This window comes from Didymella exigua (assembly GCF_010094145.1).
Source record: "Didymella exigua CBS 183.55 unplaced genomic scaffold M421scaffold_61, whole genome shotgun sequence".
Taxonomy (NCBI): domain Eukaryota; kingdom Fungi; phylum Ascomycota; class Dothideomycetes; order Pleosporales; family Didymellaceae; genus Didymella; species Didymella exigua.
Window position 1 is genome coordinate 56,167 of NW_022984835.1, and position 27,773 is coordinate 83,939.

At 55.1% G+C, this 27,773-nt stretch overlaps 12 protein-coding genes across 12 annotated transcripts; 7 read left to right on the top strand and 5 right to left on the bottom strand.

Moving 5' to 3' along the window:
* The first annotated feature begins 27 nt into the window (after positions 1 to 27).
* M421DRAFT_409578 (uncharacterized protein) lies at positions 28 to 995 on the top strand. The gene is made up of 2 exons (XM_033590370.1): positions 28 to 392; positions 453 to 995. Exons 1-2 carry the CDS (start codon positions 365 to 367, stop codon positions 698 to 700), a joined length of 276 nt encoding a protein of 91 aa, XP_033442988.1. The 5' UTR covers positions 28 to 364; the 3' UTR covers positions 701 to 995.
* Positions 762 to 1,675, top strand: M421DRAFT_409590 (uncharacterized protein; the record flags this gene model as incomplete). The annotated part of the gene is made up of 2 exons (XM_033590371.1): positions 762 to 1,013; positions 1,140 to 1,675. Coding segments are annotated over 2 exons (333 nt in total), but the record flags the coding sequence as incomplete, so codon positions are not given.
* An 833-nt stretch (positions 1,676 to 2,508) lies between these two features.
* Positions 2,509 to 4,139, bottom strand: M421DRAFT_10281 (uncharacterized protein; the record flags this gene model as incomplete). The annotated part of the gene is made up of 4 exons (XM_033586829.1): positions 2,509 to 2,655; positions 2,685 to 2,765; positions 2,816 to 3,372; positions 4,067 to 4,139. 4 exons carry the CDS (start codon positions 4,137 to 4,139, stop codon positions 2,509 to 2,511), a joined length of 858 nt encoding a protein of 285 aa, XP_033442990.1.
* Positions 4,140 to 4,676: 537 nt separating this feature from the next.
* M421DRAFT_426569 (uncharacterized protein) lies at positions 4,677 to 5,830 on the top strand. Its single transcript, XM_033594439.1, has one exon. The coding sequence runs from the start codon at positions 5,085 to 5,087 to the stop codon at positions 5,664 to 5,666; it is 582 nt and encodes a 193-aa protein (XP_033442991.1). The 5' UTR covers positions 4,677 to 5,084; the 3' UTR covers positions 5,667 to 5,830.
* A 738-nt stretch (positions 5,831 to 6,568) lies between these two features.
* On the top strand, positions 6,569 to 8,994 carry M421DRAFT_10283 (glycoside hydrolase family 36 protein; the record flags this gene model as incomplete). Its single annotated transcript, XM_033586833.1, has 5 exons — positions 6,569 to 6,629; positions 6,682 to 7,740; positions 7,787 to 7,845; positions 7,895 to 8,225; positions 8,273 to 8,994. The coding sequence occupies 5 exons, from the start codon at positions 6,569 to 6,571 to the stop codon at positions 8,992 to 8,994; spliced, it is 2,232 nt and encodes a 743-aa protein (XP_033442992.1).
* Positions 8,995 to 10,517: 1,523 nt separating this feature from the next.
* Positions 10,518 to 14,105, bottom strand: M421DRAFT_77226 (uncharacterized protein; the record flags this gene model as incomplete). Its single annotated transcript, XM_033597301.1, has 2 exons — positions 10,518 to 11,519; positions 11,733 to 14,105. 2 exons carry the CDS (start codon positions 14,103 to 14,105, stop codon positions 10,518 to 10,520), a joined length of 3,375 nt encoding a protein of 1,124 aa, XP_033442993.1.
* A 999-nt stretch (positions 14,106 to 15,104) lies between these two features.
* M421DRAFT_426572 (uncharacterized protein) lies at positions 15,105 to 15,704 on the top strand. Its single transcript, XM_033594440.1, has one exon. The coding sequence runs from the start codon at positions 15,188 to 15,190 to the stop codon at positions 15,407 to 15,409; it is 222 nt and encodes a 73-aa protein (XP_033442994.1). The 5' UTR covers positions 15,105 to 15,187; the 3' UTR covers positions 15,410 to 15,704.
* A 100-nt stretch (positions 15,705 to 15,804) lies between these two features.
* M421DRAFT_426573 (uncharacterized protein) lies at positions 15,805 to 17,104 on the bottom strand. The gene has a single exon (XM_033594441.1). It carries the CDS (start codon positions 16,978 to 16,980, stop codon positions 15,988 to 15,990), a length of 993 nt encoding a protein of 330 aa, XP_033442995.1. The 5' UTR covers positions 16,981 to 17,104; the 3' UTR covers positions 15,805 to 15,987.
* A 220-nt stretch (positions 17,105 to 17,324) lies between these two features.
* On the top strand, positions 17,325 to 17,879 carry M421DRAFT_77244 (ankyrin; the record flags this gene model as incomplete). The annotated part of the gene is made up of 1 exon (XM_033597303.1): positions 17,325 to 17,879. One exon carries the CDS (start codon positions 17,325 to 17,327, stop codon positions 17,877 to 17,879), a length of 555 nt encoding a protein of 184 aa, XP_033442996.1.
* A 285-nt stretch (positions 17,880 to 18,164) lies between these two features.
* On the bottom strand, positions 18,165 to 19,527 carry M421DRAFT_77252 (uncharacterized protein; the record flags this gene model as incomplete). Its single annotated transcript, XM_033597304.1, has 3 exons — positions 18,165 to 19,029; positions 19,080 to 19,246; positions 19,447 to 19,527. The coding sequence occupies 3 exons, from the start codon at positions 19,525 to 19,527 to the stop codon at positions 18,165 to 18,167; spliced, it is 1,113 nt and encodes a 370-aa protein (XP_033442997.1).
* Positions 19,528 to 19,696: 169 nt separating this feature from the next.
* Positions 19,697 to 22,016, top strand: M421DRAFT_426575 (uncharacterized protein). Its single transcript, XM_033594442.1, has 5 exons — positions 19,697 to 20,208; positions 20,264 to 20,611; positions 20,663 to 20,955; positions 21,006 to 21,218; positions 21,278 to 22,016. Exons 1-5 carry the CDS (start codon positions 20,172 to 20,174, stop codon positions 21,884 to 21,886), a joined length of 1,500 nt encoding a protein of 499 aa, XP_033442998.1. The 5' UTR covers positions 19,697 to 20,171; the 3' UTR covers positions 21,887 to 22,016.
* A 1,400-nt stretch (positions 22,017 to 23,416) lies between these two features.
* Positions 23,417 to 26,538, bottom strand: M421DRAFT_349933 (uncharacterized protein). Its single transcript, XM_033589565.1, has 3 exons — positions 25,634 to 26,538; positions 25,292 to 25,584; positions 23,417 to 25,245 (listed from the first exon to the last, which is right to left on the bottom strand). Exons 1-3 carry the CDS (start codon positions 26,490 to 26,492, stop codon positions 23,620 to 23,622), a joined length of 2,778 nt encoding a protein of 925 aa, XP_033442999.1. The 5' UTR covers positions 26,493 to 26,538; the 3' UTR covers positions 23,417 to 23,619.
* Between the last annotated feature and the right edge of the window lie 1,235 nt (positions 26,539 to 27,773).

Genomic DNA, 27,773 nt, shown 5'->3' on the forward strand with positions numbered 1-27,773 from the left:
ACTCCTCCTTGACCTCCCACTACTTCACTTGTTTTCAACAAGTTTTGCCTTAGCACGAGATCGTTCTGTATTTGACCACCATTCTACTTACACACGGACTACACGTGATGGACAGACTGGGCCCCACTCCATGTCGCAATTGCGTGGATCTTAATTGCCTCTGGGCAAGTAAGAAATTGAAATATATAAAAGGGGGCTCTCAACAGGGATGCTCTTTGTGCGCGGCTATCTCCAATACATTCGATGACTTTGCCACATCAGCCGGATACAAGGGCTCGAGGCCGACGCTCACGTTCAAATCATAGCTTTACTGCCACAGCTCCGTCTTCGTTTCAAAGAATCAACACTGGTCTCTAGTTCACAGATGGAAGTTTATGTGTCATTAAACACAGGTAGAGTCGATATACCTTGACTGTGCCCTATGATGTTGATCACTGATAATGCGTATGAAGTTCTCTTCACTATTTCACCTCAGCCGACCGGCTGCACAAGATCTGTAGCGCAGGCGAAGCAATGGTTCAATGACTGCTTGTCCAGCCACGAGCATTGTACAAAAGGGCGAAACTATTCGTTTCTTCCCACACGACTCTTCGACGTGCATGCGAGTAAGCTTGTGGATACGACACGGCTTACGGTGGAAGGTGGAAGGACTGATGGAATATGCTTGCCTAAGTCATTGCTGAGGTGGTCAACAATCTGATTGCATAACGACGCTGAAGGCTTTGTCGAGCAACCTGCAGGGCATATCAAGCGATCTGGCCCCTAAAACATTTCCCCACGCTTTCCAAATCACACGCTTCCTCGGTCTGCGATATATCTGGATCGATTCCCTGTGTAGCATCCCGGATTCGGGAAAGGACAGGAATCAAGAGTTCACCGCAATGGCTGACATATATTCGAACGCAATAATCACCACAGCAGCCACCAGTGCTGCGTCGCCAGACTCAGGGCTTTACTCTATTCCAGCCGAGCTTTATCGAATGCGTAGACATCCCCAAGATGATGACAACTCTGTCTTATGGTTCCGCTTCTCTATGCCACACCCAGTAGCTTTTGATGTAGTGAGGCATTCCTTTGGAACTACGTACAACACTTTCTCCTCGGAATACTTTCTGTATGGTCAGAGGATGTGGGGCCAGAAAGCTTTGGTCAGACCCAAGGACAACTTACTTTATCGCCAGCATGATATACGCCTACTGAAACGTGCATGGGTACTATAGGAGAGATTGCTCAGCACACGCGTTCTCCATTTCACTCCCCATGAGTTGATGTTTGAGTGTCTGCACGAAATAAAGTGTCAGTGCGGAAGACTAGACACATGGTGGGATTCGGAATGGGCTCGCGGTGGTTTCAAACAGACTGTGAGTACATTGCTTTTCGGAATCAATCGTGCATTCAGCTCAGGGCAACTCCAAGGGCGTCCTATGGACTATCAAAGGGAGACAGTTGTCCAAACATACTCTCGGCTCAGTTTAACGAGGCCCGATGATGTACTTCCGGCGCTCTCTGGTGCAGCGAAGCCTACAAACATGTTCAGAGGCGGAGACCAGCATTGTGCTGGTCACTTCAAGAGTATACTGCCACTTTAAATGGCTTGGCGTGTGATAGGACTGCGAGTGGGTGGGGCCCGGCACGGCCCAACATGGTCGTGGCTTTCAGTGATACCTGGGCCGAGGGTTGGGATTGACACCTACAATAGAATCTGTATTGCGCAACTAGTTAATGTAAGCTGTCGATTGGCTGGGAAGGATCCTACCGGGCGTGTCGAATCTGGCAGCATCCGCTTAGCTTCACAACTGCATCGGGTCACGGTTGAAGCCAATCACGAATAAAAGAGGGGAAAGAAGTTGCATCTCTCGATTCTCGACGACATTTACTGAAGGAAGTAACTGGAGTCCTCCACAAATACTTCTATCCCGATTCTATACCCTCAAGCGACTACGAGGGCACAATGGTGTCTAGAACTGCAAGCAGAACCAAGGCTCGATTTGGCCATTGGTACTTTTACAAAATTTCACATGGCCCTTGTACTTGCTCAGGTTGGAGATCATAGCTCCAAAATTTTCGAAAGAGTTGGGTTGGTCGCGAATCGGCACTTCGAGCCAATGCCGGTTGATGTAAAGGGCGATAACTGGCAGGAGGTCGAGATCATTTGAACATTAGTCAAAGCTGTGGTATGTCGATCCCCTACCATAACAGAATAACCGCTGACTTTTTCAGATTATAATCAGACGCACTACATTTAGAGATAGGAGTCTAAAGACATGTCATGTTACTGATAAGAGCACTATACACGGTTAAAGATCAATACCCAGCCCCCGAATATTAAGAAATCGCGAAGATATGCTCACTTTGGCACACAACGATGAACAAAAAGAAATGAAGATTCCTCGTGCGTCATTAGTCCGCTATCAATAGTCTCAGTATATACCGCCGAGATATCAGAGGGAACCATAACTCCGTCACCTAGCAGCCACGAGGAGTTTGCTTCCCGAACTCCCTGACGAATCACTTCTTCTCCTCGGCCGTCATGACCCGGTCTTTGACGCTCGCTCGTGTCTTCGCCAGACAAGCCTGACGCATCGCGCTCTCATGCGCGACACGCTTCTCCTCCTCAGCCCGGCGCTCAGCGTTGTGCTTCTTGCGCTCAACATTCTGCTCGTGGAGATCAGCCTGTCCTGCACCCAGCGGAGCTTGTCTTGCTCGCGCTGGATCCGCTTCTGCTCGCGACGCGCAAGCCACTCCTTTCGGCGATCGGCGGCCTCCTTTGCACAATTCGCCTTCTCGAGCTTGGCAGATGCCAGTTCATCTTCACGATGATGGCAGTGTTCAAAGGTGGATGCGCGAAGCAGAACTTCGTAAACACGCCGGGGTCTGACACAGTCTCCTCACGCACGTAGACTGCCAAACGGTCGGCCATGCGGTTATAGAGACGCAGGTACGAAGCACCGAAGTGCATCACGGCGTCAATCTCGTGGTATGGGAGCTGGGTATCAGAGATGTAGGCTTCCATCTTGCGGAACACGTGGCACGTGTGCTTGGTAATGCCGAGACGGAAGGCAGCTTGGCAGACTGCGAGGGATTGATAGACGGACACGGTGTTTTGTAGACGGGCTGGCTCAGCAAACTTGGTGCGGCAGACGTTGATCAAGTGTTGGACGAGAATCACGACGCTGTCGGCAGCAGTGTCTGCTAGAAGTTTGATCACACCGGCGTAGAGAAGGTCGGAGACGCGTGTGGATGAGACCTGTAGGAGATCTAGCCGAACGGTACCGATATGGTAAACGTTGACCACGATGATAACGAGAGGGCTACGAAGCAGATTTTTACGCGCAGGCTGAGACTGCCGGCGAATGTCGATCTCAGCAGGGTCTGAGCTGTTAGCGGTAGCGTGGGTGGTCACACTGGGCTGAAATTTCGTGACCTTGCGAGCATAGTACGGGTTACAGCAGCCGGGATGATAGGCGCAGCAGGAATTTGTCCCTAGGGAGTTTATTCGCAATTAGTAGCGTGTGCAGACATCTCTGGGTAGTGTTGATGATAGTGTATTTTGATAGTAGATGTGGTTGTGTGGTTAAAAAGCTGTGGATAAAAGAGTATAGAAAGGCTGGGATGAAAGTAGTATTTATACCGTTTAGATACCACGTTCATCCCAATCTCTTCTGAATTACACGAAGCGGGGCACACCATGCTGTGTCTGTATTCGTGAAAATGAAGGGAGGTGACAACACTTCACTTATACCCTGAATGAGAAGCTTTCCCGCGCAAATTCCACGAGCGGCTGACAGATCCACAAACGGCAACGCGTTTCGCAATTGATATAGGTTGCACTTAGGCTGTTTTCCGACTGCCTCAGAAGAGACCTACCAGCAAAAGGGCTCCTTGAGAATAAAGAACCTCTTATTCTATTCTATGGCACTATTGGTATTCAAATATGATGAGTAGATCTGAAGAGGGTGCAAAAAAGCGTTGACGGGCGCTGATATTATGCGATCTAAGTCAAGGATCCCTATGTTATTTGTCAAAGGGGTTTGAAAGAAATCGTGATTCTTGCCAGAAGGTGAACCAGTGTTCCTTTCCTGACACGCCTTCTCTGTGCTCTGGCCCTGTTGCAGGAGGCGGGGGTTATTCTGTGGCATTTGGCATGATTTCAACCATGCAGTCTCAAACAGTACCACATGGATACAGTGCATCCCGTATATTGACAGGGTCTCGGTTTTAGTAAAAGGTGCTGTGATATACCTACATGTGTCTCTGAGCTTGGACTCGTGATCGTTTCAGAATCAAGACAAGATTTCTGTCAAGCCTCAGGACAAAGAGCACCCCCGTTCGTACAAAAGATGTGTGTCTTTCCACTCCCATCTAATACACAAAGCTTGCGGGTTACTTAACAGCACATAGGGGCTAAGAGCCGAGAGCCGCGGTACATAGACAGGCTTTGCTCGCTGCTATATCATGTTAGCCTTTAAAAATCAACGGATGAACGACCTGATCATCTGAGCATACGATCCTACGGCCGTAGACTTTCTTCTACTAATCATCATGATCAATGAGTAACCTGAACTCTTACTACAGTGAACAGTAAAAGGTTCGATGACACTGATCGCTAGGCACTGTTCGATCATGACTCCTTCCTCGCTCATATACATTCAGTCCATTCACATTGCTATATGCCCGCCATCAGCATCCTGCACTCAATCAAACCATCAACAAGTTCACCAGGAAATCGCTACTTAAGTCTTCGCCCACAAATAGTGTGTCGGTCGGCACCAAAATTCTCACGACTGCGTTCGTAACCAGCCAAGCAGAGTTGTGCCCTCAGGATATCGCCCATCGCAACGAGTTCCCCAACATTCGAGCTGAGCTCAAGGGCAAGTCAATTCCCGTCATATCTACGGTGAGCACTTCTACGACATCGCTGAGCCCTTTTTAAGGTCACATCTGTATACGCAAACTGCTTCATTAAGAACGGCGCTGTGTCTCTTTCCGACAGGGTTAACCCAGACATCGATCCTCGCGGTATCGGCGTCTTCCTCAACTACTTGGATTCTCGCACGAAGGTCAATAAGGCGTCAGCGCTTCAAATGCGAGACTCTAACGCTGATATGATGACCCAATTGGGTGTTTGTCTGGCGGCGCAGGCTCTTGACATGGACAAGTACGTTGACTATTTCATTCATCGCGTCGATGCCATCTTCCACAGCCTTCCCTCCTACGAGGACCTGAACACCCTGGTCGTCCAAAAGGATCTCTACCCTCGCATGTACGCGATCGTAGTGCGCAGCTTTGCTCGCAAGACTCGTGAGGGTAAGATCCCAGATCAGACCGACTTTGACCAGTACCTCAAGTCCCGCTCTGACTTCGCGCAGGACATCGAAGAGGCCCTAACCAAGAACAACAGCTGGGTCGAGTCTCAAGCCAAGTATGAGCAGCATGTCAAGATCGAGAATGAAGCCAAGGCCAAGGCTATTGAGCTCGATAAGCTCGAGAAGGAGCGTGCGGTTCGCAAGAAGCAGTCCTGGAACGCGAAGAAGACCAACGACACCAAGATGCGCAAGTCGACAGAAGCGAAGTCGCGTGCGTCTGGTAATGCGCGCAAGTTCACGCCCGAAGAGCGCGCTTGGTACGTCAAGGTCCAGGGCAAGCAGCCTCCCAAAGGCCGCTAGCATTCGCAATAATCTCGAAGTGATTCACAAGATTTTAAGGAGGGACACCTTCTAGCGTTGAGGTATTTCCATCACGGGTTTTGGGACTGGTTGCAGGACCATAATGAAAATTAATTGCAAAAGCTTCTTGATTTCCTATGTCGATGTGAGGTGCTTTGCATGTCGTGGTGGGGAAGATGGAGAGATGCATCGCTGTTTTGTAACCGAGCTCCGTGTCCAAAAGGGCAGCACAAGCGCATCGGCTCTCGCTTGCGACCGTCCCCGTCTAGCCTTTGCGCTAGCGAAGCACCTCAAGCTTCTTGCGGCCGCACGTTTTCCGACCCCATCCCAATCTCCTCGCAGGTCCTCCACATCCAAGTAGCGGGGATGTCTTGAGGACGCCGGTCGGTTCTCGATGACTGTCGTCAGCCACGACTCCAATCCCAAAATGCATCGCTCCACAACGACGGCCAGGGTGCAATGTCACGGTACTCTCTCAGCATGGCAGAGCATCTCACGAAGTGTGACGACCTCTGTCATGGCTTCTGCAGCCAAGTGCTGACGTGGAGTGATACATGTACAACGGCACGACAGACATGTCGTTTAACGTCTGAGCCTGCCTCTCCGCTGGATGAACTTCACGAGTCACGCACGCCATGCCTGCAGTCACGTTACTCTAGCTTCCTGTAGAAGTGCAACCGCCTATTTAGCCAATACACAAAACTTCCGGGAAGTTGCACTCGCCAGTGACCCTGATTGACCCCGGGTTTCCCCACTGCTACCCCTCACACGACCGGCGAAATGGCGAATCCTTGCAGTGCGATCCGCGGTAGGAAAACTGACTACAAAATAGAGGTACCTCGCCAGTTGATACACTGTACCTCTACCTTGTAGTCAAATTAGCTACCGCGGAAGTATATAAGATGGTTGTTGCAAAGCTGGTCGTCACAGCCTCACTGGTTTGTGCAGTCGTCGCTCAAGATGGTAGTCCATTTCAATCATACGCAGCCAACCACACCATGCTAACCATCAGCAGCAATTACCGCTAACGGAGGCAACTTCACGCTCACAGGCGATGATGTTTCCTACCTGTTCCATGTCAACACAGCGAGTGGCGACTTGGTCTCGGATCACTTTGGAGCACCGGTCACGGACTTTGTGCCACCTGCATTCATTCTCCCATGGGGCTGGCATGACGGAAAGGTTAACGACAGGCGCGAGTTTCCCGATATCGGTCGAGGTGATGTTCGTCTGCCTGCAATTCACATCGAGCACTCGAACGGGGACACGGTGTCAGCCTTCCTCTACCAATCTCACGAAATCGTCCCTGGCAAGCCTTCTATTCCTGGTTTCCCAGCGACATACGGGAACGAATCCGATGTAACCACCCTTCAAGTTCAGCTCTATGACAACGTCTCTGACGTCGGCGCTGTGCTTTCCTACAGCATCTTTCCCAAGTACAACGCCATCGCCAGGAGCTTCAAGATCACCAACAACGGAACTAGCGATATCGTCATAGAGAGAGCCGCAAGCTTCTCCTTTGACTTCCCCAACCTGGACTTCGAAGTCATCGAGCCCCATGGCGACTGGTATCACGAGATGAATACTGTCAGGCGCAAGGTGGATTATGGCGAGACGAGCTTTCGGTCTACTGAAGGCTACGCTGGACACACTCACAACCCGTTCTACATGCTCACATCTCCTTCCACAACTGAGAATAGCGGCGAAGCTTGGGGCTTCAACCTAGTCTGGTCCGGCTCGTTTGAGGCAGCTCTCCATAAGTTTTCTAATGGATACGTGCGGGCGCTCCTTGGCCTGAACCCGCTGCACGCCAGTATTCGTGTCGCTCCTGGCGATAGCTTCCAAGCTCCGGAGGCTGTTTCAGTCTACAGCTCTGCTGGTATCGGTGGGGTGTCTCGCTCGTACCACGACTTGTATAGGAACCACTTGTCTAGGCACAAGGCGACGCACGAAACCCGTCCGATACTTCTTAACAGCTGGGAAGGATTGGGGTTTAACATTAACGACACCGCTGTTGTCAATCTTGCTGGCGAATCAGCTGATCTTGGTATCGAGCTCTTGGTCCAAGACGATGGTGAGACACAAAAGCACCCCAAAACGAATACAGCTGACGCTATCAGGTTGGTTTGGCGTCGAGTATCCCCGTAACAACGACAGTCTCGGACTAGGTGATTGGACAGTGAGTGGCTGCATCTACAACCAAGAGCACCTAATGCTGATGACAATAGCCCAACCCTGCCAAATTTCCCAACGGTCTCAAGCCCTACATCGATCAAATTGTCAAGATTGACGTCGTCAACGCAAGTACCAATGACAGCACCAACACTGCTATCAAGTTTGGCATTTGGGTCGAACCCGAGATGACCAACCTCAACTCGACATTGTACAACGAGCACCCCGACTGGATCCTGCATTCCGGAAAGCACGCGCGAACGATGGTCCGAAACCAATTTGTCTTGAACGTCGGACTACCAGAAGTGCAAGATTTCATCATCGACACCGTCTCCCGCATCGCTGACTCGGCGCCCATCTCTTACTTCAAGTGGGACAACAACAGAGGTCTATGTTCCCCCCAAACATCCCGACTCCCCACTGACGTCCTCCAGGCATGCACGAACTCGCCCGCCCATCAGACTCCTACAACTACATTCTCGGCCTCTACCGCGTACTCGACACGCTGACCACAAAATACCCGGACATCCTCTGGGAAGGCTGCGCCAGCGGCGGCGGCCGCTTCGACCCGGGGCTCCTGCACTACTGGCCGCAGCACTGGACGTCAGACAACACCGACGCAGCCGACAGACTGCAGATCCAGCTGGGCACGTCGCTGGTCTACCCGCCCTCTGCCATGGGCTGCCACATCTCCAAGTCGCCCAACGGCATAACAGGGCGCGAAGCGAGCTTCACCTACCGCGGGCACGTGGCGATGATGTGCGGCAGCTTCGGGCTGGAGCTGAACCCGCACGAGCTCAGCGCCGACGAGATCGCACAGCTGCCCTCCATCATGGCAGACGCGCACCGCGTGAACCCTATCGTCATCTCGGGCCAGTTCTACCGCCTCGCGGGCCCGCAGGACAGCAACTGGCCCGCGGTGCAGTTTGTGAGCGCGGACGGCGCCGAGGCCGTTGTGTTTGCGTTCCAGCAACAGTACACGACGAAGCCTGCGGCGCCGCCGCTGCGGCTGCAAGGCTTGGACCCGAAGGCGCGGTACTTCAACAGCCTGGACAATGGCACGTACAGCGGAGCCACGTATGCGAACGCGGGGATCAACGCCGGGTGGGATCGGGGGATTTACCAGAGCAAGTTGATTTTCCTGGAGAAGCGTTGAAGTCGGTGGTCTTTGTGGGTGGCCATAACTGATAAGTCGAGAAAACGCAGAGCAATAGCAACTTCATATATACGTCAAGCAACTTCATATATACGTCAAGCAATTTCATATATACGTCAAGCAACCTCTGAGACGACCACACCAGAGAGCCTCAAACGTGATAGCATACACTGACGCAGGCCTGATCTTCTCCGTTCTCAAAAGGCCCCAAACGAGTAGAACAAGCCCTAATCGCATCGATACAAGTACCGCTCTCAGTCCAATCCAAACAGTGTTAGACACTCCATTGGACACGCCACTGCTCACACACCACACGACACTCCTCAGGCGCCACGGCCCAAGGAACACAGTAGCACCACGACCGCGCCACCTGCAGACCAGCACGGCAATTCCAGAGCACAACCTCAACAGGACCGTCCCTGCCATCAAAGCCGCCCATCACCACAGGAGCCCCAGAACTTTCCCACGCTCAGCGCCACGCGGATGAATCGCTCAGCAATCGAACCCTGGCGCAGGAAGCAGGCAGACAGACCACTCACGGGTCGGCAACAAAGGGTCTTGCATCCCGGGCACTCAACCGCCACCCTCCGCGGCATCGATGCGTGCTCTGCCATTGACATCATACGAGTCCCAGCTCCCAGCTCGGAGGCATGGCACCTGCTCGCGGGCCCGGCGTCGCTAGGTACACACCACACCACACCACACCACACCACCTTCATAAGAACTGACAAGCTAGGTAGTTGGCGTAAAAATTTGCATTTCGCTAGATATCAGCGCCTCGGCCCGGAAGCGCGGGTGCTTGTATACGCTGTACATGCGCGCCTCGCGCGAAGCCATGCGCAGCCGCTGAACGCCAAGATCAAATCAAGATCAAATCAAGAGCGCACCCTTCCTTATGCCAGTCCCTTCGAAACCAGAAGAAAAAAACGCCGAATGTGCACAACCACTCTTCGGCCCGCCGGACGCGAAGCTCAGATAGTGGATGGTGACGGGGAGGGCATGTGCAAGTGAGCGAGTGAGTTCGTGTATGGCACGGCAACAGCAGCGAATGTACATGTACAAGTAGACAAGATATGGACGCGAGCAGAACTAGACGGCTAAACTAGGACATTGCTCGAAGCAACGCGACGTGATCCGCCGTCGGGGGCCGTGGGGTATGATGGCCGAACAAAGGAGAGGTGAGCAAGGAAATAGTAGGTACTTGCACGGGGCTTGACGGTGTCAGGCCGGCCCCGTGGACGGGTCTTGGGGACGATGCGCGCTTTGACGCGTCGTTCGGGCTAGCGGGCCTCGGAGATTTGTGGTTCTAGCGACCAAACTCTAACGCCTGGTGTCTTTCCTTCTCCGAAGAGCTCCGAGGGCGTGTGGTTGGAGTGGAGCGGAGTCTGCTCCTCGGCTGCTGCTGGGCGCACAGACCGGCGCGGCCTCGCAGCTTGGTCAGCGCTGACCAAGACCGGGTCTGTGGGCGAGTCGTTCTTCGTATCTGTGGAGAAGCCAACTCGAGGCCGTGCGTTTGTTGCCGATCATAACACATCCCAGATGTTTCGTACAATGGGACTGCTGCCGAGTTGTGCTGGACTTCGAGGGTCGACTGTGAGTTTCTCCGGTGTCCACTGCCGCAATGGCTCGCTCCAACTGTGACTGTTCTTTTCATCTTTGATGGTCTCGTCCGACGAGGCTGGGCTGATGCCGTCAGTCGGCGAGGTCAGGTCGAGGTGGAATGGATTCCTTGTGAACTCTTCTGCGCGAGGCGACATCAACGCATCCAGGTCGTCCATCGCTTGCTGGGGCCTCTCGGGTCTGTTCGCGAGCTTGGACTCCATCTCGGACTGGAGCTTTGACAACTGCCTTTGCGCTTTAATGTTTGGTGAGGAGAATCGTGTGCGGATCGATTTCGCAGGCGTCGCTAGAAATTCCTTCATTCGCGGCGTCTCGGGTCTCGATGGCGGTGACACGTCGCTGGTCGCTTGCGTTGGTGTCGCAGCGATTACGTTTGTTTCCGGAGACGTGCTCAGATGTTCGATGCGCGAGTCAATGTTGAGCTTCCGCCTCGGTGGAGGTGCTTGCATTGGAGCCTGCTCCAGCGTGTGTGTTGATGGCGTGCGTGCATGGCCATCGAGCGAAGCAAAGCCACTAAAGTTCTGGTGCGCAGGGGGAAGAATGGCTTGAAAGGCCGGGCGTTGGTTGTCGCTGGAGTGCAGAGAGCTCGAGGCGCTTGCCAGCTTGTCGAATGAGTTGCCTGACGAGAAGTCCCTCCTGGTGGGTGATGTGAGACCAAACGGATCTTCGTCGTCGGTCCTGGGCCTGAGCGGAGCCATGTGGAACTCTGCAGCTCTGGGCGACTTCAGCTCTGGTTCTGCAACAGCTCTGGGCGACTTCAGCTCTGGTTCTGCAACAGCGCTAGAGCCAAATGCATTCTCGGGGAAAGCACCAAACGTGGGAGAAGCAAAGTCGGTCGAAGTCGCTGCAGCGTCTGAGCCGTCAGTCGTAGCGAAAGATGCAAGGTGTGACGGCTGACTGGACGCCTCGGCAGCACGGAAGGGTAGGAAGTTGCGAGGCTTGTCGCTGCGATCGCTTCGTGTCTTTGGCAATGTCATGCGCGGTGGAGCAAACATGGGTGACTTGGGCGGCACCCCCAGCTGGAACGAGTCCTGAGATGTGGGCACCGACAGCGATGGCGCAAACATGGGCGACTTGGGTGGGGCACCGAGCCGGAACGAATTCTGGGCTCTAGGCACGGAGAGCGATGGGGCGGGTTCGTCGTACTCGGAAGGCCACGGCAGGTCAAACGACGTCTTCACTGGAGACTTGATCTCGTAGTCATCGTCCTGGTCTTGCTGCGTGCTGTACGATGCAATGTTGAAAGTCAGAGCGGCAGGAGACTTCAGAGGCGCAAAGCCCATGGGCTCCAACGGCGCCAGGTGTGTGCTCTTCGTCTCAATCGACCGCTCTACAGGAGCATCCGAGTAGGATCGCAGTGATAGCTGACGCGAGAAATTGGGGACCGAGAGCGCCTTCAGCACAGGCTCTGGCGCAGGTTGCACGACTTTAGGGACGGATGGTGACGCCAAGGCGGAACCGTTGACCTGGACTTGGACAACAGGCACGACGTGACCCTTGGGGTCGACATAGGGCGTCGTAGTGGGCGTGGAGTTGGCAGGAAGGTCCAAGCTGGACTGGCTCGAATCCCAAGAGTTGCGGAATCGCGCTGCGAACGCACCGCTCGGCGCAGAGAGCGGCCCTGGAGAAATGGCCATCATGTTGCCCGTACTCGCGCGCTGCATCGTAAAGTCATTGTCTGGTGGTAAGGGTGCGGTCTGGGGCGTGCGGGATCCAGAAGCATCGTCCCTTTCCGGGTTCGGACATGAGAACCTGTTGTTTGCATTGGACGACGAGGGGAAGCCGTTTCTTCGCCCGCCACCGTAGTTTTGTGTGCGGCTGTTCTGGTTCTGCCTGACGAGGCCGTTGCGGAACTCTTGAAGCTGCATGATGAGGTTCATGTTAGGCCCGATCCACTTGCTTCGCTTCTTGGCCTTGTCGTAGGCTTCCTGGACGCTGATCTCAGGCTCCTTGTACAAACCGTAGGCGACGACGAGACTGGCAGAGCGGCTGACACCGCACTGGCAATGCACGAGAACGCGCTTCCCCTGCTTGACTCGGTCGTCCATGATCTTGACGAGCTTGTACAGATCCGGGACGATGTCGGTGTTGTGCTCCCAAGGCATGTGGATGTACTCGGGTGTGCGGTGGGTCCTGCCATCGATTACCATCTCGCCAGGCTGTATCGTCTGCAGGACTGGTGGTGTAGCCTTGGGTGTGGTCGGCGAGTCGCTGCCAAAGCCAAACGTAGACTTTGGCTGCTGCGACAGGGCGGCAAAGTCAACATTCTCCGCAGCCGGGCCGTCCACTCTCCTGGCATTGAGGTCCTTCTGCGACTCAGAGGGCTGCGCTGTAAAGGGGTTCTGGACTTCGCTAGCGACGTTGACAATGACGTCAAAAGACGCAGCTTGCTCGGCGGTCGGTTCAAAGTAGAGGTAGACTCCAGCGGGGTATATGCAGATGGGTCCGTTGGGGTATGCAGCAGGCTTCTCCTCCTTTGATTGCGGGATGTCGAAATTGGGCTCCTCCTCTTCCTCTTCCGTCATCTCAAAGGGCACTTCGGACAAGCCGCTGCTCTTGGTCACGAGTGGGCGCAGGGCAGGGAACTTCATGCCACCGGCTGGTGCAACGCTCGGCGAACAGAGCGGCAGCGAAGGCGACGACTGGAAGTGGCGTAGCGCGGGGCGGCTGAGGGAGGGCGTCGAAGGAATGACGAGTCTTGTGGGCTTGTTGTCGTTGATGCCTGGGGTTGCTATTGTCAAGCTCAAGTTGGACGGCCGCCTCCGTGGTGGGGTGGGCGGCTTGATGAAGAGGGGCGAAGGCGGCGCAGAGCTGTTCTTGTCGTTGCTGGGCTGCACTGCAGGCGCAGCGGGTGCGTGAGCGCGCAGGTTGGTGAGCGAAGTGGTTGTGTTGATGCCGAGGTTCTTCAGGTTCCGCGCCTTTTTCGCAGGCGTGGACGGCCGTGCCAGTTCGAAGAAGTTGTGGCCGGTCGACACGCCGTCGGACGTCTCTGGCCGCCGTGCCCGGAAGTCGGCGGCGAAGGAGTGGTTCGCAATCTTGGCCATGGGCGACTCGGGCGAGGGCCCGGGCGAGGGATCGGTGACAGAGGACGAGTCCATGGTGGAGATGGTGGTGGTGGGCGAGTTGTCCGAGGAGGCGGTCGAGTTGGAGTCGCGGGAGTCGTGGTGGTTGTGGAAGGACGAGAAGGGGGCGCCGTGTGCTGTGTTTGCGGTCGAGGTGCGGTGGGCTACATTGTTGCCATGTGCGGTCGTGGCGGTGTCGCGGTCTGTCGCCCCGAAGACGGCGCCGAACGAGGGCAAGGGCGTGTAGGTGCGCGACGTGGTTGTCGGCATGCTGGGGAGCGGCGCGGACGAGGCAGCGCGGGGCGGGCGGGCGCACGAGGAGGTGCAGCAGCGGCGGCGGCGGCAGTGGGCGAAAGCGAGTCCAGGCTCGTTGGACGCGGAGGCGGACGCGGGAGTGGGCGCGGGCGAGGGTCTTTGGAGGGCAGTCATGTCAGCGGGTGTCGGACAGTCATGTCAGCGGACGGGGCAGTCTGGCAGTGGACGAGGCAGTCTGGCAGTGGACGAGGCAGTCTGGCAGCGGGCGAGAGAGCGAGGGAGCGACGGGGCACGGCAGCAGAGAGGCAGAGGCAGAGGCGAGAGGCAGAGGCAGAGGCGAGAGGCAGAGGCAGAAGCGAGAGGCAGTCTACGCACCGGGGGGCCTCAGCAGAGGGTCGCGCAGACAGGCGACAGTGTGGGCGAGTGGGCGAGTGGGCGTGCGGCGGCCAGGCGAAGGACTCCAGCGCGCGGGTGGGCGAGTGGGTGAGGATGCCGGCTCCTCGAAGCGCTGAGGGAGTGATTGGCGACGGGGCGGATGCGCGTTGGCGGCGGTCAAGGTCGTGGGCGACTGCCGGCGGAGAGCATGAGGGAGGGGATCGTGGGCGGCCGGCGTCGAGCGTGCATGCAGCGTAGAGTGCACAGAGACAGAGGACGCGGGTGTGCTGCAAAGGCCAACTGCTGAGGTCGAGGCGCCGCTGCATCGTCGTGCGGCCGGGCGCTTAGGCTGAGCTATTTTGGGGGCTGGGGTTAGACTGGTAGACGGCCGTCCACACCCTGCGTTCGTCGGCCACTCAGCGCCCGCGCACTGCTGCGCCGCGTCGCTGGCGCGGGAGAGCAATCACAGCGCGCAGCGCGCAGCGAGTCTGCCAGTTCTGCCCGTCTGCCGTTTGGCGGTGTTTGTGTGCACTTGGCTGTGGCGATTCAGACCCTGGGCCCGTCCATTCAGCATCCGCTGCTGGTCGTTGCAAAGCTTTGCCTTGCCCCTGAGCACGCACGCACGCACGCACACACACAACTGCTGCGAACACGCACCGCACTGGCACTGCGCTACTCCACAGTGTCCACACCACTGAGCACTGAGCACTGAGCACTGAGCACTGAGCACTGAGCATTGAGCACTGAGCATTGCGCACCGGACACGAGCCCTCGTCCGTTCGCATCGCCGCCGTCAATAGCAGCCTGCATTGTGAACAGTGAACAACCCACCCACTCCTCGCACTCGCACTCCCAAACCGCTGTTCTCTGTGCCACCACTCATGAGACAGCCTGACGTTTTGATGCTGGCAACCCTCACGGCTCGGCCCACGCTTGTGTTTCGCAGCCGCTCCTCGACACCCCACCGCGTCTGGCAACACCACCCACACCCAGCCCCGCGCCTTGCAAACACGCCCATCCAAGGCACCAGCGCCGTCTACGCGCGTCGCTGCACCGTCCACGCGCGTCGCTGCACCGTCCTGGAATGCAATGTAGTGCAATGACAGCAACGACAGCACCGGCAGCAACCCCCACACGGCCACGCCGTCTCAGCGACCGCGTCAGCCAGCGCGGCGTGTGTGAGGATGATGCCTGAGGTTTCACCGTGAGCTGCGCCAGCACGCCTTGGCGCGGCTTCGTTTCGCATCTGACTTTTGCGCGCCCGTCGTGTACAAAGTAGCTATCCCGCTCCTAGCCCTCTCTCCCGCGGACCCTCTGCAAACAGCACCACGTGCGCGTCTGAAGTTCAAACTGGCCTGAAATGGCGCAAAGTCGACCGTCTGCGTTTCACGTGCTCCGTCTGGCTGGACAACGGCGGTGGATGCTGAATAGCTGCATGTGCGAGTGCAAGAGTCCGCAGACGGGGAGACGTGCTTTGCTATGCACGACCATTCCAATCACTCTGTAGACGTCGATGCGAAAGAGCTAAACGAGAAGATGAACAGTACTATTTCATCATCTCCCAGTGCTGTATTCATCGTGTTTCATCTCCATTCTGACGGGGCCAACTGGCACCGTGATGAAGATGCCGCGGACCTAGACACCGTTCCCCAACGCCTTCGCTATGCATAACCATCCACGTTCACCGAAACAGCCTCTTCCCGCCCGTCCTCGCTGCCGTCCTCTCCACCCCCTCCAGACTCATCCCCGCAAACCCCGCGCCCCCGCCATCGCGGTCCTTCTTGTACCGCCTCAGCGCCTCCCGGAGATGTCCAGGCGTCAGCGGGCCCTTGTCGCACTGCCTCAGCCGCTCCTGCAAGCCCGCGTCCTTTGCGATTTCCGTCCAGATCGGCTCTGCCCGGTCGACCTGGTTGAAGTACAGGCCCGCGCTTTGAATGTCCGCGTTGGTCGGCTTGTTGCGCGCGTCTTTGATGTGCGCTGACGGCCGCCCGAGCGACTGCGCGAGCACGGGTGGCGGCAGCGCCGCGTTGGGCAAGTGCGTGCGCGACGCCGCCCACTCGTCGCGCACCGTGAGCGCCCGGTCAATCATCTCGCCCATGAACGACTTGGTGTACGATGTGACTGCGATGATGACGGGCTGGGGCACCGACTGCGAGAGCGTCTGGTTGACGAGCTTGCGGACCGTCTCGCGCTTGAGGCGGATGCGGCGGTATGTTGCGTAGCGGTCGGCTTGCGAGGGCGTCATGTACTCCATGAGGACGCGCTCGTGCTCTTTCTCGAGGTTCTTGCGGTCCGCCATCGACTGCCCGCCTTCGAGCGCCGTGTCCATGTCGTCGTCCATCATGTCGTCGTCGTCTTCCTCCTCGTCCTGTGCGTTGCCGTCTGCGTCGCCGTCCCCGTTCAGCGCGCTGCGCGTGTCGCCTTTGCCGCCGCGCATGCTGGACCCTGCGATGCTCGAATCGTCCGCGTTCTTCTTCCGCTTCTTCGTCTTGCCGCCTGCCCCGTTGACGACCGACGTGGTGGCGATGCTGTCGAGTGATGGCGAGCGCGAGAACCGCGCTGGCGACCCGACGCCTTCCGTCTCCGGCGAAAAAGCGTTGCGGAGCTGTGACGGCTTGCGCTTCTTGGTTTGCGCCGACGACAGCGACGAGATGCTGCCGCGCTTTTTGGGCATCGTGAACGACGGCATGTGCGGCGGAGAAGCCATGGCCGGTTGGGTGAGGCTGCGCAGCCCGGCAATTCTGGTGAGGGCGGGGTGGCGTTGAAGTTGTGTTGCTTGTGTTCCTGGAGCTTGTCAACGAACCGCGGAGTCGCGTTCCAAATGGCGCTAGTGTGCGCTTTCACCACTCGGCCGTGCGTCATCCCGCTCCAACGGTGGTTATGTCATCGACATTCCGATGCATTTTCAGGTACCAAGTTAGGGTGGACTGAACGTTTGAAGGGGCTCAAGTAGTACATATCTTACTAACTCTAGTCAATACAATACGTCTTGCAATCACACACGCTTCACACTCTACCATGGCCTCAGGAAATACATCCAACGGCGTCCCACCCACCGCAGAGGCAGTGAACCGCGCATCTACAAACAGCTCATCCACAACCAGCGCAGCCCCTACAAACGGCGCATCACAACCCCCCCAATCCGTCGCAGATCTACCCCCGGCCGCCCTCGACCTCGCCGCGAAACTTTTCGACCTAGCCCGCGAAGGCAACACCACCACTTTGCACCAATACATCACTGCCGGCGTCCCCAAGAACCTCACAAACGCCACCGGAGACACGCTCCTCATGCTGACCTCGTACCACGGACACGCTGAAACTGCGAAGATGTTGCTGGACGCCGGCGCGGATCCGAACGCGCTGAACGGGCGGGGCCAGAGTCCCATTGCGGGCGCCGTGTTCAAGGGGTACGATGATGTGGTCAAGATGCTGTATGAGGCTGGCGCGCATTTGGCAGCGGGGCATCCGAATGCTGTGGATTGTGCGATCATGTTCAAAAGGGATGCTGTCTTGGAGATGTTTGGGATCGAGAGGGGGGAGGGGACGGGGGGTAGATTTGATGGGCAGGCGTGAGAAGAGTTGAGTCTTGTGCGATTGCGGTGCAGAACGCAAATAGAACGATGAAGCGGTGGAGCGATGAAGCCATGAGCGATGAGTGATGAAGACGGTAAACGTAAAGCGCTAAGAATTGCATTGCAAGGGTAGATAATGGGTATAATTGCATCACGACATGACACAGTGGAAGAAAAGATTGGAAGAGTAAACCCCGTAGGGTATTTTCAGACAGCTACACTAGCCGCCCGCCCCATGATTCATTTCCGTGAGTGACCTAAGAAACTGTTCCCGCTAACAGCGCGCTTAGTTCTCAGCCAACAGGTTGGCGAAAGACTCGCCGGACCTCTCCTTGGTCTTCTCAACCTTGGCCTGGCCGAGCTTCTGCTTCGAGAAAGCGGCGGCGTAGGGGTTGAGGCGAAGCTGGACCTGGAAGTTCTTGAGAGGGTTCTTCTTCTGTACAACGCCACGCTTGGAGATGGCACCGCCACGGACGGGGCGGAGGACCTTCTGGACATCGCTGGAGTTGATGATCTTGGACAGATCGGGCTGCTTCATGATGGTGGAGGGCAGGAGGAAGTCCTTCTTGAGAGCAGAGGCCTCGGTGGTGGAGCCGTAGATCTTGTCGAGGGCAGAGAAAGCAGACGACGACCAGACGACGAAGCGACCGAGGTGGCCACCAGGGGCGAGCTGGAGGAGGTTGAGCGAGTAGACGGAGCTGGTCTCGACACCGGGGATGTTGCGGAAAGCAAGGACGAGGTCCTTGCCATCCTCCTCGGGGTTGTAGATGACAAGAGGACCACGGCGCTGCTTGTGGCGGCGACCCCTCATCTTACCCTTACCAGCGCGGACCTTGCGAGAGTTCTTGGCCTTCTCGATGTCGGCACCGGCACCGACGGCCTTGAGAAGGGCAACGGCGGCGGAGGTCTTCTTGATGGCGCCATCAGCGAAGGCGGTCGAGGAGACGACGAGGGGAACCTCGGGGACGGTGGAGATGGCGTGACCGCGGGCGAGGAGAAGAGCAGGGCTGCCAGAGGCGGCGAGCGCGGAGGCGGTCGCGAAACGCTTCTGGTTGAGGTTGATCTTCTGGTGCCACTTGCGCCAGACCTTGGTGGGCGCAAACATGCGGCCAGAGCGGCACATGTTACCGAAGGCGGCCTGACCAGCACGGCTGAAGAATCGTTAGCAAATTCGAGCACTGAGATCGCTTGCACTACTCACTGAGTTCCACCACCAGAGACACGGGGGATACGGGCAACAGCGCGACCGGTACCCCATGACTCAGCAGATGTCTGGTGACCAGCCTTCTCAGAGACAGCGTAGGGCTGGCGACGGTTCTTGTTCATTCCGGTGTGCACGGTGTGAACGATGTCGGGGCGGATGGGCGCCTGCAATTTCGTTAGCCACCAGCTCTGCTGTCGAAAATGCTCACTCTTGCAGCTCGCAGTGCCTTGCGAATATCGAGACCGGGAGACTCGAGATTTTGTTTTTGAATGCAGGTTCTGCACCCTCATTCTCTCGCTCCCAGTTCCACGTATTTGCAGCGCGTGCGGTCATTGCGTGCTCGAGCGGTCGGCGGGTCGCATACCTTGAAGACATTGGGCACAGCGATGCTCTCGGAAGAGCTCTCGCCCTTAGGGCTGATGACGGATACTGTAGGCCTCGACATGGCTGCTGCTGGCTGTGTGGTTAGTCTGCGGTCGAAGTCGAAGTTTTCGCTGAGATCGAACATGTCGAAAATACCTAAGCGAGGTGGGCCCAATGAAGGAGGCACGTGCACGGGAGACCCTTGTCACGCTGAACACCACACCTGCAAAGTTCAAACAACAACCACCAATCTCATGTTCCCCACGCGCTTCAAGTAGATGATGCGTTGATATTCTTGCTATTCTCAGGATTAATTGATGCTCATATCGAGATAACTTGCGCACTCCGCGCGCCACACTTGCGTCTGCAGCTTAACTGCTTGCACCTCCGTCAAATTAGCGCGACTAATCGCCCTCAATCACAGCATCTCGACTTCTTCAACACATGCGACCTCCGTCCATCTACAGTCCGCCGGTCTTTCTCTCCGTGTACAGTGATCTACCGAATTGTACATGCGTCACATGACAGAGCCTGCAATATACGGCTGAGGACTCTCGCTGAGTCACGACTCCACCAAAGCTAGCATGGTCCCGTCAGCCACATGTTTGCCTTGAACTCCCAACCAGATGCTTCAAGTACTTAAACCACACGGCCGCACCATCTTGTAGCAGACTATACGCGCCTTAAACATCACTATTGAGCTTGCAATAGCATGGCGAATACAAGATGCCAACAGCATCGACCAATTGCTGGACGTGCAAGCGTAGGCCACGCCATAGTGATCCTGAAAGTACATGGTCTTGCTGACATCTCTACAGAGCGGAAGGTTGGGTGTGATCGAGCATTGCCATATTGTCTCAATTGCCAAAAAGGTCAACGGACATGTCAGGGTTATGGCATCCGCCTGGCCTGGCCGGATAAGCAAGACGGCCGGCGCAAGCAAAAGAGATATGAAGTGAAAGAACAGAAGGTAATTACCAGATACCTGAAGCAGCAAGACGGCTGTCTAGCCTTCCTGAATACAGTCGTCGAAGACCTGAACGGCTCCAAGCTGGCTGTACAGGATCTTATCAAGCACGGGTTGATGGCCACCATGTCGACCATGGTCCCGATGCCCATGGGGCATGTTCAAATTTGTGAGCAAGATGGCATGCTACTCAATCACTGTATGGCCCCAGAGTCTGTCCTGTAGAGACATTGTGACTGATTACGCACAGACGACATGCAGATAGCGCGCATGACAACTACGATCGATGACGAGTCCAACGGCTTCCGTTTAGCATTGATCCCCATGGCCCTTTCGTCACCCGACTTGTCTGCGCGAAGCATATTGCATACAACCTTGGCGATAGCATGCTATCACTTAGGTCGCCCACAACAGGCGCTAAAGCATAAGTTTCAAGCAATCAAGGACTTGAGCGACAGCCTTGCCACCTTGTCAATTCAACACGTGGATTATGCGACCAGAACCCGCCATTTTGCAGCTTCGATGATGTTGTGCGTGTACGGTGTAAGCGCATTGATCACAACCCAACACTTTGAAGTTGCTGACTTTCACAGGTCTTCGATGAGTCAGACACAGCCTGGCACATGCACCTTGAAGGTGCCAAGTTGTTGCTCGATACTATCCCGGAGAAGGTGAAGTCCGCCGCTGGTTTCGAGTTTCTGAAGCCCTGGTTTCGGTACCACTACATATTCAGCCAGTATACGTACCCACCGCACACGACGGACCTAGAAATCAAACTGCCAGACGACACGCCTGAAAATAGCAAGGTATGCATGGCCATCGGGGCTTAGATTCACAACAAGATCTTGTGACTGATTCTTGTCAGATCATCGGTGTGCTAGGCTGCTCCACTGAAGTACTCGAACTGATCGGATGTATCAACCAGTTGCGCGGCGTTCAGCCTCGTGCAGATACTTCCGTGTGTCACACCGCCAATCCTTTTGTCAGCCACCCTACGATACTAGCTCGAATAGAAAATCGTCTCCTGGACCTGCAGCAAGTACTAGTAACTCATCCTGGCTCAACGTCTGGTACTATTGATAACGCACGTATCATCTCCACAGCAGAGCTGTACCGTATCGCTGCAGTACTTTATTTCTATCAAATCATCCCTGCGACGATAACGCCTGTAGTCGACCCTCATTATCTTCTTTGCAAAGGTCTCAACATACTCTGGGAAATGAATATCTGCAGTAGTCCTTGGCCATTATTCATTCTGGCTTGCAGTGTCTCTGACGACGTAGATCGCATTCGGATATTGGATCTTATGGAGACAAGCGGGTCAAGCAGGCGCATCGGGAACTACAGCATCATCATTGCGCTAGTAGAGGTTGTGTGGAAGAGACAGGATCTCATGATTGAGGAGAAGGCGAAAAAGAAAATTGATTGGAGAGACCTCGTTGAGGAGAGTGGATACATGCCTTCCTTTATCTGATACTAGCTCGCGCGGGACCACTCCGCAGTGTTCCCTGTGGGAAATGTTGAATGTTTGCTTTAATCTTCTTCCGTCCGACTTCTCCCTGTGTACGAGTCCCTAGATTCCCCAAAGTGTGTTTTCGAATACGTGAAGGTCGTAGGTAGTGGTTGCCAGAGACATGCGGACGCATGAGGCCAAGGTGGATTTCTTGTACGATCCACACTCTGAACCAATGAGACTTCTTAAGCAGGGCTGGCAGCCAGCCGGCTATTGATTCGGAAAGCAAGGCCCTACCGATATTGAACTCATCGATGATTTCCCAAAAGTAAGAGGAAGTGTAGACAGATGCTTGGGCTTCATGCTCAGGAGCCGGGTCAAGATTTCCCACTCCAGGCGGCAATTGGTCAAGTGTTGGCATCTTCTCAGGCCATACGAGCGTCATCTTTGCCTTCGAATACAGTATTACCATCTGGGTGACTTGGTGGCATCGCTCTTGATGGTTTGACTGATCGATGCAGACCTGGTCGATCCAGATCTACTCGGAAGTCCACGCTTCGTCGAGTCTGCGAGCTGCGAGAACGAACTCGTAAAGGTTCTTATGCACTGTGAAATTACCGGAGATCCCCTTCCCATCGCGAATTTCAGCGTTGAATGTCCCTGCTGCTTCGTCCCAGGCATGAGACAGTGCATTGTACTGAGAAGTGTTTTTGTCAAACTTAGTATGTCGCATCGTCAGAAGGACTAGGGCAGACTCGTTCTCATCCTTTTCGATGCGCGGGAGACGCAATATATTTTTTCGCAGTCCTGGTGGTCGGTGCTTGACGCTTGGTGAAATAAACAATGATGTAATGCTGCGACAGACGTAGCCGCTGTATGTATCGATGGAAAGCTGCGTTGAGTTGCTTGCTAGCTAGGAGGCGACCATATAGACATGCCCTGAGACGTACTAGTCCAAGGTAGTCAACAGAGGTGACGATAAGGCCTATAGGACCGACTTGCAACGCAACATGTAATACCACAGGTATTTCACACACTTAATGCTGTAAAGGCAGACCAAAAATAAAAGCAAGAGCCGCACTTCTCTAACTAACACTAAATTTGCCGTAGTACTGCAGTACTACGGCTTTATCTACTGCTACTTATTGCTACGGCTACGGCTTACTACAATTGCCATTAGTTACTGTTGCCTACTGCCATACACTGTAGCCGTAGAATCCGGTACAACGTCCAGTTGTCAACGCTGCTTGAAAGGAGACATGTCGTTGCACATATGTGCGGTTTGTGGTGAAGGAATGACGCTGACGAGATGGGATGCGAGGTGGATGGAGAAGGTGTCGAGGCTGTAGTGTTGCACCGTCTGATGGCTGTGCCAAGGCAACCATTCCTCAGCCTCGTGACCGAACGAATAGCTGCTGTGCAAGACATTGACACTGCAAGAATTCCATGTAAAGCGACAAATTATAACAGGTGTGAGGTCGACTTAATGAAAGCCCCAAGGGGCAAGGCTTGATTGAAGAGGCGACTTCCTAATCGTGTACGCTAGAAGGGATTGCGCAGAGCAGGTGAATATGAGCGGTGAGCTGAAGAGGAAGCGCCGACAAAGCACGAGTAGAAAGAGCGAGGAAAGTGATCAGACAGTAAAACTTGTCCTCTGAATGAACCATGAAGACGTGTAATGTTACATTGTGGTGTACAAAAGATGCCGGAAACGCCATGCCATGCTTGATGCTCTTGATCCAAACAGTCGGTGATCAGAATTTCTCGCTCTCCTTGTCGGAGGTATCCTTGGTGTCCTTCTCTTCCGCTGTCGACTCTTCATCTAGCTCATCGCCAAAGAGGTCATCGAGAAGCGCTTTGGCTTCCTGTTCTTGTACCTTGCTCTTTACCGTTCTCTTTTGTTTATCGGCCTCGTCTCGTGCTTCGTCGATAGCAGTATCTCGCTCGACATCTGCGATGTCGTTGTCAAGGCGCGATGCGAGACGAGCACCAGCAGCCTGTTCGTCAAAAGAAGCTTCGGACTCCTCGTACTCGTCAAGATCATCCGACTCCCGAGCACCCCCGAGAGTCGCATGCGCGTCCTGCAGAGTTTCGTTCGCGCTCAGAGTCTCGCCTCCTGCCGCTTGCAATTCAGCACGACGCTGTTTCCTTGCGCTGTATTCGTTTCTGGGAAGTACGACCTGCCTCAGCGGTTGTGTCTGCGCGCCAGCCTGGCTGATGTAGTCCACCACCTGCATGCACTTGGTGGCAAAGTCGCGAATCTGTGTTTCAGCTTGGCTACCCTTCAGATCCTCGGAATATGCACTCAGCGCGCCGCCCTTCGCCCCCAGTTTGCCGGATTGCACAGTGCTGTAAGAGACCTGCGTATCTAGGAGTCTACCCGAGACACTCTGTCGGAACTGGATGCCGGAGAAGAGGTACTTGATTGGCAGCATGCCCGTTTCATCCGAGGGGAAACCTGGAACCGTCCATTTGGGGATATCGATGGTTAGTGACGGTGCGGAGAGACGTCCACCACTTTCAATATTCTGACGCACAGCTTCGGTCCACTCCTCGACATTTTTGTCATGGTGACTCTTGCTGCTGAATCTTAAGCGTCCGTATCGGTGGAAGCGGATGTCAGCGGCCTGGTCAGGGAGAAGCACATCATGAACGCGTTCTTGAAAACCAAGACTAAGCTTGTGAATAGTAGGTTGGTTGCCGTCGCGACCAGTGCGAACTTGGATGAAGAGCCTTGGGAAGGTCGGTCCAACTTTAACATCAGGATCTTTCTGATCGGGCGCAGGAACGAAGTCGTAAAGAAGAGCGGGGGTTTCCGTCCTGGAAATGTTCTGAAGCTCCGACGAAGCAAGCAAGCTTCCAAGACCAGGTATGGCAGGATGAAATGGTGAGCGTGAGGAATCTGAAGCAGCCTCGATGACCTTGTTAGGGTCTGACATTTCTAGTGGAAATAGAGCTTGGCCGAAATCAGCAGAGACTTTGTACTCTGGCTCCATCGCCCAGTACCCAGTCTGTCTGTTTCGAGGTTTCGACTCTGGGCCTGTGAAGGCAGCGTCGGCGGGTGGTTTTAGCAGAGACGCAACCCGGTTCACGATACTGTGCAAGCTTTGCTCAGAATTCGACGTCGGCTCAGACGCTACTTGATGGTTTTCTTCGGCGCGAGTAACGGGCAAGGCCCATCGACCCACGCTTAGACCTCGAAGATTAAAGTCTACAGAGCTCGCGTCGTGATGGACGGGCGATAGATAAGTCCCTTGTTTTGCTGCGTCCAGCTTTTGTGTATCGATTGTGCGTGGTGCAGACTCCTTGAAAGGTAAGAGTCTGATAAGTGTTCGTTTCGCTTCTGCAATGGAGGCTTCGTCCAGTCCATGTATTTTCAACTATATCAGTCAGCGGCTGTAGCACTCAGATCTCGATTAAACATGCCGTGTGATGGTTCGACGCAAAGATGGTTGTACCCGTCAAAGATGACACATACTCAGCCGGAAGAGACGCAGCCAGATTCGGATATGTCGCTACTCTGACCTCATTGAGCTGCCCAACCCAAAGCTTCAAGTCGAGCGATGTGGTTCGCGCCTTGCTGAGGGCGGCCTCAACGTCATCCGCCATATACTCGGCCGTGGTCTTGTCTGCTGTGATGCGGAGGACGTTTGTAGGCCAGTGTATCTCAGCTTTGGCGTTCCTGATCCTTGCGATTCGAGCGAGAGCGCTGTCGTTGGCTGCGACAGAGTCAGTCTTCGATCTCTGCTTGCCAGCGCATACACATACCCCCATTCTGCAAGAGTTTGAGCTCCCACTCCTTCAATTTGAGCTCCAGCTCACCAGGGGCCTCAATTTCTTCCAGAAGTTCCAGCTTCCAAGCATCTCGAAGGATCTTGTCCACCAGCGTTGCCTTGCGTATGCCCTTGGGCTTCTGCTTCTTCCCGGGCTTGACGGCCTCAACACCTGGTAATCGTTTCTTGATATCCGTTGTGGTTGGATGCCATTCGCTTCGTTTGGTTGCCTTCACGGTCGCCTTCACGACCTTGTACACCGTCTCTTTCTTGATGCTTTTCGCCGTCGAGTAGTAGTCTGACAGTTGTGTCGTGGTGAAGCCGCGGGTCAAGGCGGCAACGAGCTTTACAAAGTCGGCGGTCGTGACGTATTGTGGCTCGTTCGGGTTGCCTCGCAAAGGACGCAAGCCTTCGAGCTGCTTCACTACATCCTCCTGAGTTGCCGGCGCGCTGTCTCGCGTCAAAGAGGAGAGGATGTCTGGGACTGAAATGGGCTCAGACACTTCAGGTTCCTTCGTCTTGAGCTCCTCCGGTATAGGCGCTTCGTTCATGACTAGGACATCGGCATCTTCGTCCATACGCGTCATGCCCAGCTTAGCCTTTCTGTGCCTGACAATCTTGCCCTGTCGCAAGTACTCTCTTGAGATTCGCAACGACTCCTTCGGAGAGTCCGTGTCAGCAGGCTCTTGGCCTGGTGCGACCGCCTGGCGTTCGTCTGCAGCATCGTGGCGGCGTGTGGAGGTCGAAAAGTCGGACTTCGAGGATTGGCGCGCGAGCGAAGACGTTCGATAGCGCGTAAGCTGGAGCTCACATCGGAGGCATACAAATGCGCTGGAAGCACGGGGCGCAAGCATAAGGAACGGAGGGATGAAGCCAACAATTACAATGACGATGGATGCTGGCGCGCGGTTTCGTTGCTTCAGTGAACTTTTGGTGCCACACCGCCCGATTCTGCCGCTACATCGCGACTTCACGTGCGAGGCGCGTCATCATGCAATAACCTCTACTCCGTCGATAAACCATCTTAGAATAGTCCCAGTTCAAAATTGTGATCAGCTTTTCTCTGGAAAGGTGCATAAGGAAGGATTTGTGTGCGATAATGTTCTGGATGGCATATCCACACTAGCCCCGTTCCATCTCTACAGTACCCGACTATGCTCCAGAGGATGTTCCTCGTCCTCGAGCTACTTATCAACCCAATGCTCGAGCCGCGGATGATCCACCAGGTACCTCTGCAACTATGAAAACACCTGCTCCGCATCTCCAGAAAGCACCAGCGCACTTAGCCTGGTCCCCACCGATCTCTAGAGAGCATCGTCCCCCTTCAGCGCAAGCCGCACAACATCATTCACATCCTCGAACCTGATAGCGTCCCTCTTGGCATGATTGGTATGGAGGAGGGCCATCGGTGACCGGGGCGGATCCTGGCTCTTTGGGCCATGGTGCCTAAATGTGGAAGTTCCAAATCGGACTCAGCCTTCTTCGTGCACCGTGCTACAACAGGGCTATCATGTATGACCACTGCACAACACCAACAACACGTAGACATGGCCTTGTGACCAGAGCAAGTAGCGTAGATCGAAGAACATGCTTGAGACGAAGGCAATAACATGTTCCGCGATTCCCTTCTCAGGAGTTTCGGTCCATTAGCAACGAAGGTCACAAAACTGAAATTCCCTACAACATCATCCCCTCCCACACTCACGGCGCAGGATACTTCCTCAACCACTCCATGGTCGCCTTCTCAAATCCCTCTCTTGTGGAATCATCTATCTCCATCAAGCGCTGCTGCTCAAACATCATCTCCCAATACGCTTCGTCGCGCGCCTTACGCATCCTGTGCGTCCTACTGTAGTCGGCTGCGACTTCGGCTGCTGTCTCTTGCTTCCTGGGTAGAGGTTTAGCCAGCAGAGGCGCTGGATGTGTCGCTGTTTTGAGCGCTGCGGTTATGGGTTTGGCAATGAACGACATCGTGGAGTGATGCGGGTTTGTTAGTGGAAGATGTGGGTGGATATTACCTGAGGTCGTTACTTGAACGTTGTGGCTCTAATGCGTAATGTTTGACGTGAGTTTTCGAGAGGACGCAAGACGGCTGTTCTATGCAGGTGCTTGAGAGCCAGCTGACAAACAGCGCT